The sequence below is a fragment of the Taurulus bubalis genome (genome assembly GCF_910589615.1).
Source record: "Taurulus bubalis genome assembly, chromosome: 6".
Lineage (NCBI taxonomy): Eukaryota > Metazoa > Chordata > Actinopteri > Perciformes > Cottidae > Taurulus > Taurulus bubalis.
Genome location: NC_136594.1, coordinates 6,843,360 through 6,857,217, shown reverse-complemented (window position 1 = coordinate 6,857,217; position 13,858 = coordinate 6,843,360). Strand labels below are relative to the sequence as shown.

Here is a 13,858-nt window from a genome sequence, read left to right as displayed (position 1 = left end):
GAATGATTGTGAGCAAAGCTTATAAAACATTACCTCTTAATGCAGAAACTCTCTGCATGAGAATCCAATTACACCATCTGGAGTGTCACACACACACACGAACAGTTGTTCATGCATGACCTACACTCACACCATTACCATCTTTAAAGAGGAGGCATTATCGGAGGAAAGACAGATTATGTATTAATGCTTTGAACTCAGGGCATCATCAGAAGTTTAAAGCATCTGTCTCCATTCTCTTTGCCTTTGCTCTCATCTTTTATTCCAGCTGTTCGCTCAGAATCGGAACACATCAGCCTTTAACACTGGACGTGTGATAAAATACTCTCCCACTTTTTCTTTCCATCACACACACGCACGCACACACACACTTATAGACAGGGAAAATAAGTGCTGTTGCAGCTTTGTGAGATTTAAAGATTTACAGGAGATTTGTCCTGTGCTCTCCAGCATGTCAATCTTCAATTATGTCTGTGTTTAACTGCAGCTATGTTGAAGGTGTACATAGCATAGGGAGTGATGTATTTACTTTAAACTTTAGAGCGTAAACATCAAGCCGATTGCAGCGAGAAGGATTGCGCTGACTAAAGCTCTGCCAGATATTGTTTGTCCAGCAAAATGTCTGAGATTAGAGGCATTTCTTCTTCACTTGCTCTTTTCTTCCCTGTCAACACACAGACAATGCAGAAGCGAAAACAATATTGACTTTGTCGGTTCTTGCTCTGTCCCCATATGCTGCGTAGCCCCTTCGTCAACATTTTTGTAGAGGAAGTAATAAGCTACAGCCTACTCCGACATGTAACTGGACAGATATTTATTCATTCGTTTTAATCAACATTTACTCTTCCTGGATGCTCCCATTTGGGATTCAAAGTCCCGGACAAGACAGCAAGATTAAAGTTTCACACATAAACTCACAAATGACAGGCTTAGAAATAAACTCACAGAACATTGACAACTTGCAGAATGAAAACAAGCAGCAAATTGCATCAACCAATGAAGTACATTCAATGTTCAAATAGTCCTTAATCCTGTTTTTATAATCTTCCATGCTTGTAAAATAGTCTCAAAATGACTTTATCTCACACCAAAATGAGGGTGCTAACACGAAAAGCACTTTCACCAAAAAAGAATGGCGTACAAAATGTGTCCGCATTACGAAGGCGGCAGCTGATAGTTTTCGGTGTCAGTAGAGGACATAGATAAGGAGGTAGTTTGTGTAATATGGCTTTACAAAGAAAAAGGTACCAGTGTTCCATTTTACGGTTGTATAAGGAGGACAAACCAGCGTTCACATACAAACTGCACTGAAGTCTGCAGAGAACCTGAATCAGAGACGAATCATAACGTGCATGTTTAAAATATCAACATAATCTATTGATGATAAAACCGTTAAATACGTTTTTTCCTTTCATCAAAATGAAAAAAAAAAAAAAAACTTTCTATAATAGAAACCTAACTTCACTCTGAGTTCCTTCCATATGATTTTAAAAGACAGAATATCATCTTGGAAAAACCCCCGGTTTTCATAAGTTATTTAGATCCCACAGATGCCAATTATTGAAGAAGGGGATGAATATGAATATAAACCAGACTCAACTCACAAACTGTACAAGAGACCGGACTATTCTTGTGCCGCTGTTTAGATATCGCTCATGTAAGGTTCTTGAGCAGCTCTTCTCCACATGTTCTCATCAGCTTCCTTCCTAACTCACATGTCGCTGAACGAACCAATCAGAAGCTAGAAAGACTTAGACAGAGCTGAATGTGAGTTCAATTTTAAAGTTACTAATACAAATATGTAAATAGCTGACGGTGTAAACATTGTGTGTAATGTATATATTTTTTTAATTAACTCATTTCTGTATGTACTTAACTTTTGAAATCGTACACAGTGATGTTTTTTTAATTAACCCACAACGCAACAGGGTCAACTTGTATTTCCATTCCACTGATGAGATTGAGACCAGCAACTGCTGTGCCCTCCAAGTGTTGTTAGCATTGGAACAGTTAAGGAGCAATATACAACATGCAGAGCATTGATATAGCTGCAAACAATGTTAGCAAAGTAAAGTAAAGATGTAAAGAAATGTAAAGATATAGTAGAGTTAGGTCTACCTCAGCAGATAATGAACTCTGTGTGCGTCGTTATCCCAGCTTCTACTTAGGTTTTTAGTGCACTTCTTTTTCAAAGTGACTTAACATGTATATTCTGTTTTGTGAAGGTCCGTTATTGTTATGCCAAAAATGTCAGACCTTGTGACCTCAACCAGGCTGGTTCATAACATAAACAAAACCACGATGGAAACATCACACGTTCTGCAGCATCGTGGATTTTAACGAACCATTACACCCAAGATCCTCACAATGACAATAATGATGACGTTAAACAGGAATCATTTGTATCATGTTCCTCTTCGTTTAGCGTGTAAGCATGATTGCATTTGCTAATTAGCGCTAAACACAGTGCTGCTGAGCCTGATGGGGATTGTAGTTTGGCAGGTTAATGAGCTAAGGTTAAAGTGTTGACCTGATGATAGCACTGAAGGAAAAGTAATTCAATTAAACCTGAAGGGGAACAGGAATGTCCAAAACCTCATGGTAGTTCCTCTCATAGTTCAGCGCTGGCCAGAGTGGTGGCATGATGCAAATATTATAAATATATGTCCATGTAAAGCTTATATTATAAAAGGACCACCTGGTAAACACTTGGAAACCCTTCGAGCTTCTGCACAAATATCGTTGTTTATTTTCAGCAGCACAGGCTCCTCGGCTCTGACTGGCACGACACCGATCGATTACTCGTTGTTTGTGAAAGCTCTAATCAGCCTTGAATCAGCCAAACGCTCATGGACTTCATGCAGGGCGTCCGAGCCCCCCACACCCCCTTTAATTATATGTATACACAAACACAGCCGGGAGCTGGTAAAGCTGTGATTATTATTGGCTTTTTTGTGTGAACGGTGTGACAATAAATCAAACATCAGGAGAGGAAGTACAGTAAATACGAGCTAACTTGACAGCATATTACATTACAGTCAGCCACTTCTGTCATTGACCGACCAGGTAATATGACTACAAATCTATTATTTTTTAGGGTTGTGGCTAACACAGCAGCGATTGCAAACCTCAGCTTGTTTTGATCCATCGTGGGAGTAATGCACAAAGTTTGTCTTTTTCCCCGACAGTGTCTCGTTAGTGAGTCAGCCTCCTCTGTTTGTGCAACTTTTTGCCTCGGGCAAAACAGCACAACATTTAAAGCAGACAAGACTTAAAGTGTCAAACAAGAAGAGAATAAGATAATCTATCCGGCTGGTTTCACCCAATCATGTCACATGTGGTTTCTCTCTCCTGCTTTTCGTTCCTGTTGCCCTTCTGCTTCTTATTTCTCTCCATTTCCAACTCCTGCTGGATCTGAGATTTACGATCCTGTTTGAATAGAGGCAGATTTAACGTTACAACATTACATTTAAGAGTCCTGGACTAAGTGAGAGACGCCGGTGGGCATTAAACTGTGGAGAATGACACAGATAGAAACTTTTACTAATTCCCACAGCATAGGGACTCACAAAACACATGCCCCCACCACCACCAAACACACACACACACACACACACACACACACACACACACACACATACACATGTAAATCTCTTGCAAAAAAATGCCCTCTTTTCCTTAATAACAAGGGACAGAGAAAGTGTGTCAACCCAGCATTCAGACAAACCTACAGGCTGCATTTGGTTTGTTTGGTTGCAGTACATGTATGACTGTTTGCACCAATGATTTTGGGTGGATATGAAGTGGTGTGTGAGAGGGTGGCTTGGGGATCGTATATTTAATCTCCGGTGTGAAGCTGATGTCCTCATACTGAACCAACCCACTGTATGAAATATTTACCCATAAATGCTCTGGACAGAATTAAGGCAATTCACAAGGAGTTTCCGCTATTGAGTACAAACGTGTCAGTGTGCATTTGTGTGTGTTTCACTTGCAGTCAAACAGTGAATGGCCGCATCTGTTCGGTACTGTACGGGGCCGTGTGGGTGTTTGTGTAGCGTGAGTTTGTGGGCATTAATGTGCATCATCAATTTCAGTCAGAAAGCAGGGGCATAGTTGAGGATTATATATACCCCATTTCCAGGCGGCTACACTAATGCCCATCTCATTCACACAAGGCCCATTAGCCTATGTGTCTGTGTGTGTGTCTGTGTGCGTACTGTACATGTGTATGCCTGCAGCACCTGGCGCTGTGTGACAGAGCCTAACCTAATGGAAGTAAAGCACAGCTGTAAAACCACTGGCCTGTGCCATACATCCGCCTGTGCAGGTCTCCAGCTAACTGCTTTCAACACCCTTACTTCACACAAAGATGTGCACACACATTTAGAGGCAGATTCAGACACACAAATACGGAGAGCCATACCACGGCTAATGGCTCAATAGCTCACAGAGAATCATTCAGGGGGACATGGGGCACAGTGTGTGCGTGTGTGTGTGTGTGTGTGTGTGTGTATGTGTGTGTATGGGGGGCGGGGGGGATGTAAATCTCCAGACATAATCCATGGAAGGGAAAAGACCATCGGATGTAGCAGTCTGTCTTAAGCTGGGAGAAATTTGTTTGGTGTGTTTATGTGTGTGTGTGTGTGTGAGCACATATGGCTCTGATTACGTTAGCTGAGCTGCTTACAGTAAAGCCAGAGGCTGACCAGCTCAGCCTGTGTGCTTTACCAACCATGAGAGGGCTGGGAGCTTTAATCACGGGTGGGGAGGGGGAAGGGTTACAGCGCAGGAGAGGAGGGAAGGAGATGAGTAAAAGATAGAAGGATGAAATAATTGAGGCCAAAGGACTTGATGGATGAAAGGTGAAAGTTTGCAGATGGGAGAGAGAAAAAATTGAGAAAGGGATCAAAGTGTCGAATGGAAAGATGGGGAGGAAGATTTAGAGAGACAGAAGAGAGTTGACCAGGGCAGAGAGAGGGAGGGATCATGCAGTCTCTCTAGGGAGGGGAAAAAAGTGCTCTTTGTTCATTCTCAACTAATAGTGATCAAATAACTATTGCTGCGAAAGGGTTGATGTTGAAATAGAAACAGAAACAGACAAAGCTTGCTGGTGTATACAACTTCAAAGTTAAAAGGACTAAAATAAAACCAAATATAAACAGTAATCTGCAATACGCGCAGAGTAAAAGCCAGTTTGTTGATCTAATCTGCCAGTGAGTAAAACACAGTTGGGATTCCACTCGTGCCGAGTTCAGGAACGCCGTTCACATTTGTTGTTTTAAACACCCCAGCTCAGCTCGATCATTCCCTGGAGGAATCCTCTGGCGCACTGGAAGTGATGCGTTAAACGTTTCCAGCAGCAGCGGCGGCGGCGGTTTGTTTGAAACAAATGAACAATATAGCCAGAGATGAGAAGCAAATGTATGAGATGAAATTGCAAGATACACGTGTAGAGCGAGGGATGGGAGGGATGAGCCCAGAATTCAATACGAATTCATCAGAGCTGCTTAAGCTGGGAAATGATTCATAATAAGTTGCAGTCCTGTCCCGTGTTTTTCCAGTGATGATAATGTGTGTGAGACCTTCTGACCCCCCCAGACTAGAAAAGATGAAGATACTTGGGGAAAAAAATTGCTTTTAAACCTACTTATCTTTTATGCTGCTACTGTGCAAAATGTTCATTTAAGTGAAATGTGAAGACGCCAGATGAAAAGTGCAGATGTCCTCATTACAAGACGACTAATAAACGTAATCATTTGTCTCTCTTTCTCTCCTTGTGTGTGTGTGTGTGTTTGTTTGTTAGATTGATGCTGAGGGAGGAGGCACCCAGCGCTCCGCCGAAGAATATTGTGGCCAGTGGGCGGACAAACCAGTCCATCATGGTCCAGTGGCAGCCTCCGCCAGAACCACAGCTAAACGGAGTCCTCCGAGGATATGTTCTGAGGTCTATATACACACACAAAGAAACACAAACACACACACACATATTTGTGACATCGAAAAGTCTTAAGATGTCTTTAAATACCAAACTGGCTACCACTATCACATTTGAAAGTGTTCTACGTTCTAGGAACGTTTAGTCAAGTAATTGATTAGTTAAAAAGCAGAAAATAAACTTTCAGTAATGTATCAAGAAAAATACCATTGATTAACAGGTACTAGCTTCTTTTTGCTGTTTCACACCATTGTAAATGTATTTGAATGTTTAAACAGACAAAACAAACAATTTCACATGGTCACCTTGAAATCTGGAATATTGTGACAGGCGTTTTCAGATATTTTAAAGACTAAACATGCGTAAAAAAAAAAACAATCTCTGATTACTCGTCACTGCATACACACTCACTGGAACTCACTTCTTAGTTACATCCCTAGGATTGAGAAAACCTATGAAAATGAATATAATGTATTCATTATAATGTGATTAATATATACTGCTCTGGCTGCCCTTGGTCTGCACTGTCCTTCACTTTGATATATACTTAAAGTGTGACACACTGGGTGAAATCAAACTGTCATCAGCTGCCTCACATGACATTTGCATATAATTGCAGTCGAAGTTATCAGGTCTTTATCGTCGTTCAGTTTGTTATCTGACTCCACTTCAGAAATCAGTCCAAAATAGAAACGCTCACACATCGCCACTCTATCATTTCAGCTTTATTGGACAGAGCTCCCTATGTCCTCCCCTTTGGATTCTCCTTGTCATCTGGAACATCCTCACTCTCTTTCTCTCCCATGTTCTCCCACTTTTCACTGCCCCCCCCTCCCTCCACCCCCTCACCCCCCACCCCCCCACCCTCCTCTCCCAGTGTGCGTGTCAGTGTGTCATTGGGGAGAGAGAGGAGAAAGGGGTTATCTCATCTCCACTACAGAGATCCCCTGTAACCTCCCGCGCCTCCTCGCTGTATGTTTGTGTGTGTGTGTGTGTGTGTGTGTGTGTGTGTATATATATATATATATATATATATATATATATATATATATATATATATATATATAAAGTGTGCATGTGTGGTAGAGCGCTGACTCAGCTGGTGAAACGTTGGAATATCCTGTTACACCCAATAGGCTCCATATTAAAACGCTGACATGTGGATTATTACTCCATTCAACTCCATCAGATATGTACAATACCTAAGTGGTATTACACCTCCCTGTCTAGTCGGGTCATATATCCTTTTAAGTGGACATTTATATCACATGTAGTAAAGTGAAGGCCTTGAAGGTGGACTATTCAGAGATGTCGAGCAGGCATTAAACATTTTTTTTATTTTTTAGGGGTTCTGACGTGATTTAAGCGAGTTTTCAACAATAGAAGATCCTTCAGAATAGTTTCTCTGCCTCCCAGATGGCCAACATCTGTGTTTAATATACAATATCAACACTGCTGTGGCTTTATATTATCATTTTATTCACAGTGTTATGGGAAGTGTAACACATGTGGTTATTTTACCCTTATTCATGACAGGATTTTGTCCAAAACAAGTAGGTGTGTTTGCGTTTAATCCATAACAATAAACATAATAAGATCAAATAAAGATAAGAAGCAAGTACTGCAAAAGTCAAGAATCATAAATAAAATACTTATTTCCAATCAAATTAAACATGAAAAATATATCTGTTATATCTGATTCCTGTAAAATGATAAGAGCTGTGAATACATACATGGAATGTGCAGATAGTATAAACAGTATAAAGAATATATGGGCGAAGAGAATAATAAACGTGTGTTAAAGGAACAGTGTGTTGCATTTAGTGGGATCGATTTGCAGACATTAATTATTAATATTAATGTGTGTGTAAGTTTCAGTTCGTTGCAATCTGCAACCTCCCCATAGATGCCACCAAATCTTACACACTGCACATTTAATCGAACACACTGAGTCAGATGTGGAAACAATGACAATAATGAAATGCGTAGCGTAGCGTCCATGGTTAGAGACAAGAACCATCAACACTTTACCATTAATGGCCGCTATTCTACCACAGCCGTAATATACAGCACATGCATTTGACTTGTGCTGAATCACTTGTTTACTTTTCCCACTTGTTTAGCTACAAACCAATATATTTACAAGTGTGTGTGTGTGTGTGTGTGTTTGTGTGTGTGTGTGTGTGTGTGTGTGTGTGTGTAGGTACCGTCTGGCAGGGCTGCCAGGGGACTACCAAGAGAAGAACATCAGCAGCCCAGAGACCAACTACTGTCTGCTGAAAGATCTGATCATCTGGACACAATACCAGATCCAGGTGGCTGCCTTCACCGGGGCCGGCCTGGGCGTCTACAGCAGCGCTGTCACTGAGTACACGCTGCAGGGAGGTGAGTTAGAAACACACTCACACACACACACAAACACAACCATTTGTATTTCTCGGTCTAGGAGGGAAAAGCAAATGTACCAAGATGTTTTGAGACATTATGTCGATCGGCAGTCCATGCATGCACACGCATCACTGAATTTAGAGTATTCCAGCATAGAAATATTAGGAGCATACTCTTTTAGTGTACATTACTTGAATTAACTGCCCAAAAGAAGCTCTTAAGTCCTTAAGACTTCCCGTCACATTAAATGCACACATGTTTCCATTTTGTTTTTATGTTACACTGAGGCCAAAATGTGTCTCGAAGTGGTTCCAGGTGGTCAAATAATATATTTCTTGATGATTAGCACTTTTGAGCTGAGACAAGAGATGTCTGATTAATAGATTCTTGTCGTTATGTAAAAGCTTGGTGCTTCTTCTAATTTCATATACAAGTTAAATGCAAGTCTGTTAGATGTTCAAGTGATCATAGACCTTTATCATCAATGAAATAAAAGAGAATAAGAAGTATAAAGGCCGTAGGTTTCCCCACCTAAACAAATGTAAAAACAAACTGGCATGTGGCATTTTCCACACTTTTGAACTTCTGAACTTTTGCTTGACCTATATTTTCTTTTTAATGTAGATACATTTTGATGTAATTGTGGAAGCACACATCTCTAAAAACGCCTACACTACAGAGATACATTTTCTTTCATGGTAGCGGGTTATCACAGTGATAAGGTAGAGCATCCTCAATGGTTTCTACGCGTTTCGTTCGTGATCCAGTGACTGAGATCACAGTCGCTGGCAGCGCAACCTCAGCAAGGCTGGTCGTCTCGATGCAGCTCAGACTTGTTAAAGTTGCCCCTGAGGCATCCCCTCAAGGACATATCAACTTCATCCGACTAGGAAGAGACTGCAGGGTCGATGCAGGACTTGCTGGAGGGATTACACCTCCCATCTGGCCGAAGAGCACCTTTGGGTGCTGCATGATGAGCTGGAGGAAGTTTGAAGGGAAAGAGAGTCTGTACCTCTCTATACAAATGATATGATATAATAATATAGCGTGTTGATTGTAGTAGAACGATGTAGTGAAAGACAGAGGAATGTCAGCAAAGGCCTTACTACAAAAAGATGAGGAAGTGGTTGTGGGGATAAATCTTCCAACACGTGCTCCACTCGTCCCGACTTTTATTCCAACAGTATATTATTTTTATTAAAGATAGGCCGAACTTCATACACTCACACACACACACACACGTGCATTTAAAAACCAGACATTGTTACAAGAGTTCAGGACAGGTTTATAGACCCAAGAGAGAGAGTTAGGCTAATTAATTATTCTAATGTGGTTTAATGGGAGTGGCTGCAGTGGATTGGACATGTTCTCCCTCACTATCTCTGAGAGGATGTGGTTAAAGTCAGTGTTAGACTCTGATAACGTTGCTCTCCTCCCGCTCTCTCACACACAGGCATACACGCATACTAAGATTCCCCCAGAGGACAGAGTTTAGTGTTTTATCTGTAGCTGTGAGCTGCAAGGGGTTAGAAGCGAATTCCCTGGAGTACAGTCAGCATGGCATGGGGGGGGGGAGGGAGGGGAAGGGGGAAGCATCTTTAACATCAATTAATCTTCCGTCTCCCTCTCTGTCTTCTCATCCGTTGACTCTTTCTTTCTATCTCTTCCCTTCCTTTTCGCCGCTAGTTCCTTTGCTCTGTTTGCTCGCAAGTGCGTCTCTGTCTCGTCTGGCCACTTTGGCTCAAACATGAGATGTAAAGGCCATTCCCATCATGCAACAGTGCATTATCACTCTGTGGCTCTCCAGCATCAGCATAAACCCCTTATAGTGTAATCACCGTAACATGTGCCCACGGACACACATGCCGTATGCATAAGCACACACATTTTTCGCAGTCACACTCCTCTCTGCTCTTCCTGGCTTTAATATTCTCATGGACCTTGTTTCTCTTGCTGACCTGCTGGTCTGATAGATTCCATATAATGCCTAAATATTCACATGGAGAGGCACATTTATGCACCGACATGAGGGAGGAAATAAGAAAAGTACAGTGATCTGGGACTGGGTCTTTGTCTAAGTTGTTTGAGCACCACATGTTCGGTTGTTTCCCATATTTACATCCCGCCAGCCTCCCTTTTTTTTTTTTTTTTTTAAAGTAACCTACTTTTCAAAGGAAAATTTGCTCTATTATACACAATATATTCCACAATCGTCTCTTAGCACTGTCTGTTCCGTCTCACTCTGGTGGACGATAAATGCTTTGGCCAAGTTGATACATGCTTCAAACAGACTTATCGCTATTCTGCTATTTACTGTGTAAATTATTACTATTCTGCTTTAGTTTGACTGCAAATTCTTATTATTTAAATTTGTATTGTTGAATCTTTGAACCGGGATTCAAATTTAAATAAAGAAAAACCAGAGAGTCCTAGTTTACGACTGATTGTTAGAACATAGATGTGTTGGGTATAAATAATAACAGAGGAGAACTACGCAGGCTGTGTCTCCTGGGAAAAGTTTGACAAAATAACCTTGATGATGTCACCAGGGTTATTTGGGGCTTATAGGTTTTTATTTGAAGACCTACATTATGTAGGGGGTGGGGTTTGAAATAAGTGTGCATTTAGGAGGCATCCATTTTCTAAAAATGAAGAGTTGCATTTTAGGAAATGTAAGATCCAAGTCTCTTTTAACTTGGCCCAAAACGCAAAATAAAAAAAACAGGATGTCTCGTCCTCAATATTACGATTATTTTTTAACATCTGCCTCTTGGGAGTCATCCAACTTAATGCGAGTACCTTTAGTAAGTTAAAGCATTTATACAAATCCAGTGTCATTGTTCTTGTTTCTAGTACATTATAATTTGTATTCAATGGATTATGGCATTGCAGGCGATGCAGTTACATCATGTGGGTAATAAAGGTTGACAGGGCTGCAGTAAAGGGAGAGTGATGTGTCTACAGGATTGAACCAACAACTCCAGTGAGTCATCTAACTTTCTGTGGCCACTGTCTGTCCTCCTGAGGTCACTGACTGAAAGGCGTAATAGATTTAATTCATCATTTTGGCTGTCTTTGTGAGCCGTCATTGTTCAGCCCCTGTCACTGAAGGGGCAGCACCCTTATCTCACTTATCCCTCAACTGATACTATGCTAAATATGTGAATGCAAAATACAATAAATGAGATGAATTTCATTGAGAAATTAGGTCATTTTGCAGCAGAGAATAGCAGTGTAGGGTTGGCATTTAACTTTTGCAAGCCAAGCAGATATTTTAATTTAAAAAAATGAACTGAATATCAATGTGAAATATGGTGCCGTATGATATATATTTTAAAAGCACAACTTGTTGAAAAAGTTCAAGTGTAACCTTGAAAACTGTTTATTTCTGCAGCTTCGGTCTCCGAGTCTGTCATTGTACATGTTTTCCCAGTGTATCTAAACACTCATCCTCTCCCCTGTGGTGAACCCTTTGCAGCTAAATGTTACCCGTGTGCTTAGTTCCCACAGCACCTCCGCAGGAAGTGGAAGTTTTAGCTATCAACTCGACAACCATCCGCTTCACATGGAACCCTCCGCCTCAGCAGTTTATTAATGGCATCAACCAGGGGTACAAGGTAAGCCTCCGCCTGTGTGTTGATGTTAACACTACGTACCATTATTGTAAAGTTCCATAAGATTGATGGTTTCTTTATATGTGCAGGATCTGTAATGTTTGAGAAGTTACATTTTCTTGTAAAGAAAAAAGTATGTATTTTTAAAGTCTGTCATCACATGTTCTACTCGGATACTAACATTAAAAAGCTAGTAAACATGCTTTACTGCAGACAATATAATAGCTACTATGTTAATGATACTGAAGTCTTAAGTCCAACACTCCATGGATCAATTTTAGCAGATTCCCCAAAACAGTCTGTTTCCATCCATTTTTAGTGGTTTGAATTAAAAAAGATGCTTTAAAATTAATCATTTTCTCTCTGTGGGTGTGTGAGTCAATTTTGTGAAAGCCTGTGAACCTCTCATAGGACTTTCAGCTCAAAGGTCATGGCCCAGAATGCATTGCTTTGCTCTTGTTTACCCATATGCTTAGCCCAGCCAAGTGAGGGATCAGCTAAAGGTAGAAATGAAAATAAATGATGGAGGAAAAAGAGAGGGAGGATTAAATGGGGAAAAAGGAGAGTAGGTGTTGAGAAAATAGGGTGCGAGAGACCGAAGAGAAATAAGAGATAATAATGAAGAGGTAGGATAATGGGGAGCCGGGTTGAATACTGTGAGAGATCTATACGTAGTAGTTTTGGTATGTGATTTATTATTCACTTTATTGTGGCAACCAACCCCCAAGGAACTGATTAACATGACAAAGAAAGCACATCACATTCTTGCTGTGCATCACTGGGTCCCATCCGTGTGTGTGCCTGTGTGTGCGATTGTGTTTTAGAGAATGTGAACGTTGGCGTCTTTGTTGCCTGATAAATACTATATGGCTTTCCTCCTGTTTGATGTGGCTCTCTGATGCCGTCTCTGTAGAACAGGCTTCACCACTCTGAATTAGTGGAGCCTCTCGGTGCTGCTGCACATGTGGGTGTTCGTCTTCGGGTGTGTTGTTCTGGTTAGCGGACAATAGATAATGATATTAATTAAAAGAGGATATGAAGCAAAGCCCCATCTCATCTCATCCCAACACAGATCACTGACTGTATACAATACCCTTAATAATATAGCTCAAAACTGATTGCTGGAGAGGTGAACCGAAGAGCCACTTGTGACGAGTCCTCCATTTGTATGTCCTTGAAACTGTCTTCTGACGTACTTTAGATCTGCCTTAGAGCGAAGTTTCAGACAAAGGTAGCATTTCTCTCGAACTTTCAATCTATACAAGCATACTAACAAACAAAGAGGAGAGCATTCATTAAACCGATTGCATTTATATGAACATGGTTATATCAAAGTCTGTGCAGAGAAATTAAGCACCTACTAGTCACTCAGTACAGAGACCCTTATGATGCATGTTACCTGAGTTTACACTCAGCATAAAAGTTGTTTTATTCCACTGTGTACCATCATGTTGTTGTGTCCATGCTCAAGTGTACTCGAGGACAGCGTTGTGTACTGCATGCGTTCTTCAGCACACTTTTGGGTTGCCATTGCAATCTGGTCCAGAATGCACATGTCACAATAGCAACAGCAGACCCAATCATCCCAGCATGCTTTGAAAGTGGACGAGCATCAGATGCTTGAGGGTTCCAGATCAGCACTCTTTTACTGCGGCCAAACTGTACCGTGCTGATAATAAAGTAGAATGGAAAACCTTATTTTACCATGACGGACTGGGTGCACTGTGCTGCCCTTTGGGCAGAGAGAAAAGCAGCCGCTCAACTGTCTCTGGATATCACCAACTTTGTCCATAGGAGATCTCTGCAGGTTTTGATTGGGTTGCTCTTGCAGATGGTAGAGATAATATGATGACGCAGTGTGTGCAGTGGAACAGCTTTTTCACGGTGAATATAGAACATGTTTTTTGTGTATATTTGG

The 13,858-nt window shown here is 41.1% G+C and overlaps 1 protein-coding gene across 1 annotated transcript in view; it reads left to right on the top strand.

Annotated features, from left to right (window-relative positions):
• LOC306737551 (protein sidekick-1-like) overlaps positions 1–13,858 on the top strand; it is a gene marked incomplete at both ends in the record, with an annotated part of 212,119 nt that overhangs the window by 151,568 nt on the left and 46,693 nt on the right. Inside the window, 3 exons of the mRNA XM_079219286.1 lie at positions 5,807–5,947; positions 8,142–8,323; positions 11,828–11,943. Coding sequence (XP_079075412.1) covers positions 5,807–5,947; positions 8,142–8,323; positions 11,828–11,943 — 439 coding nt within the window. The remainder of the gene's footprint in view (positions 1–5,806; positions 5,948–8,141; positions 8,324–11,827; positions 11,944–13,858) is intronic.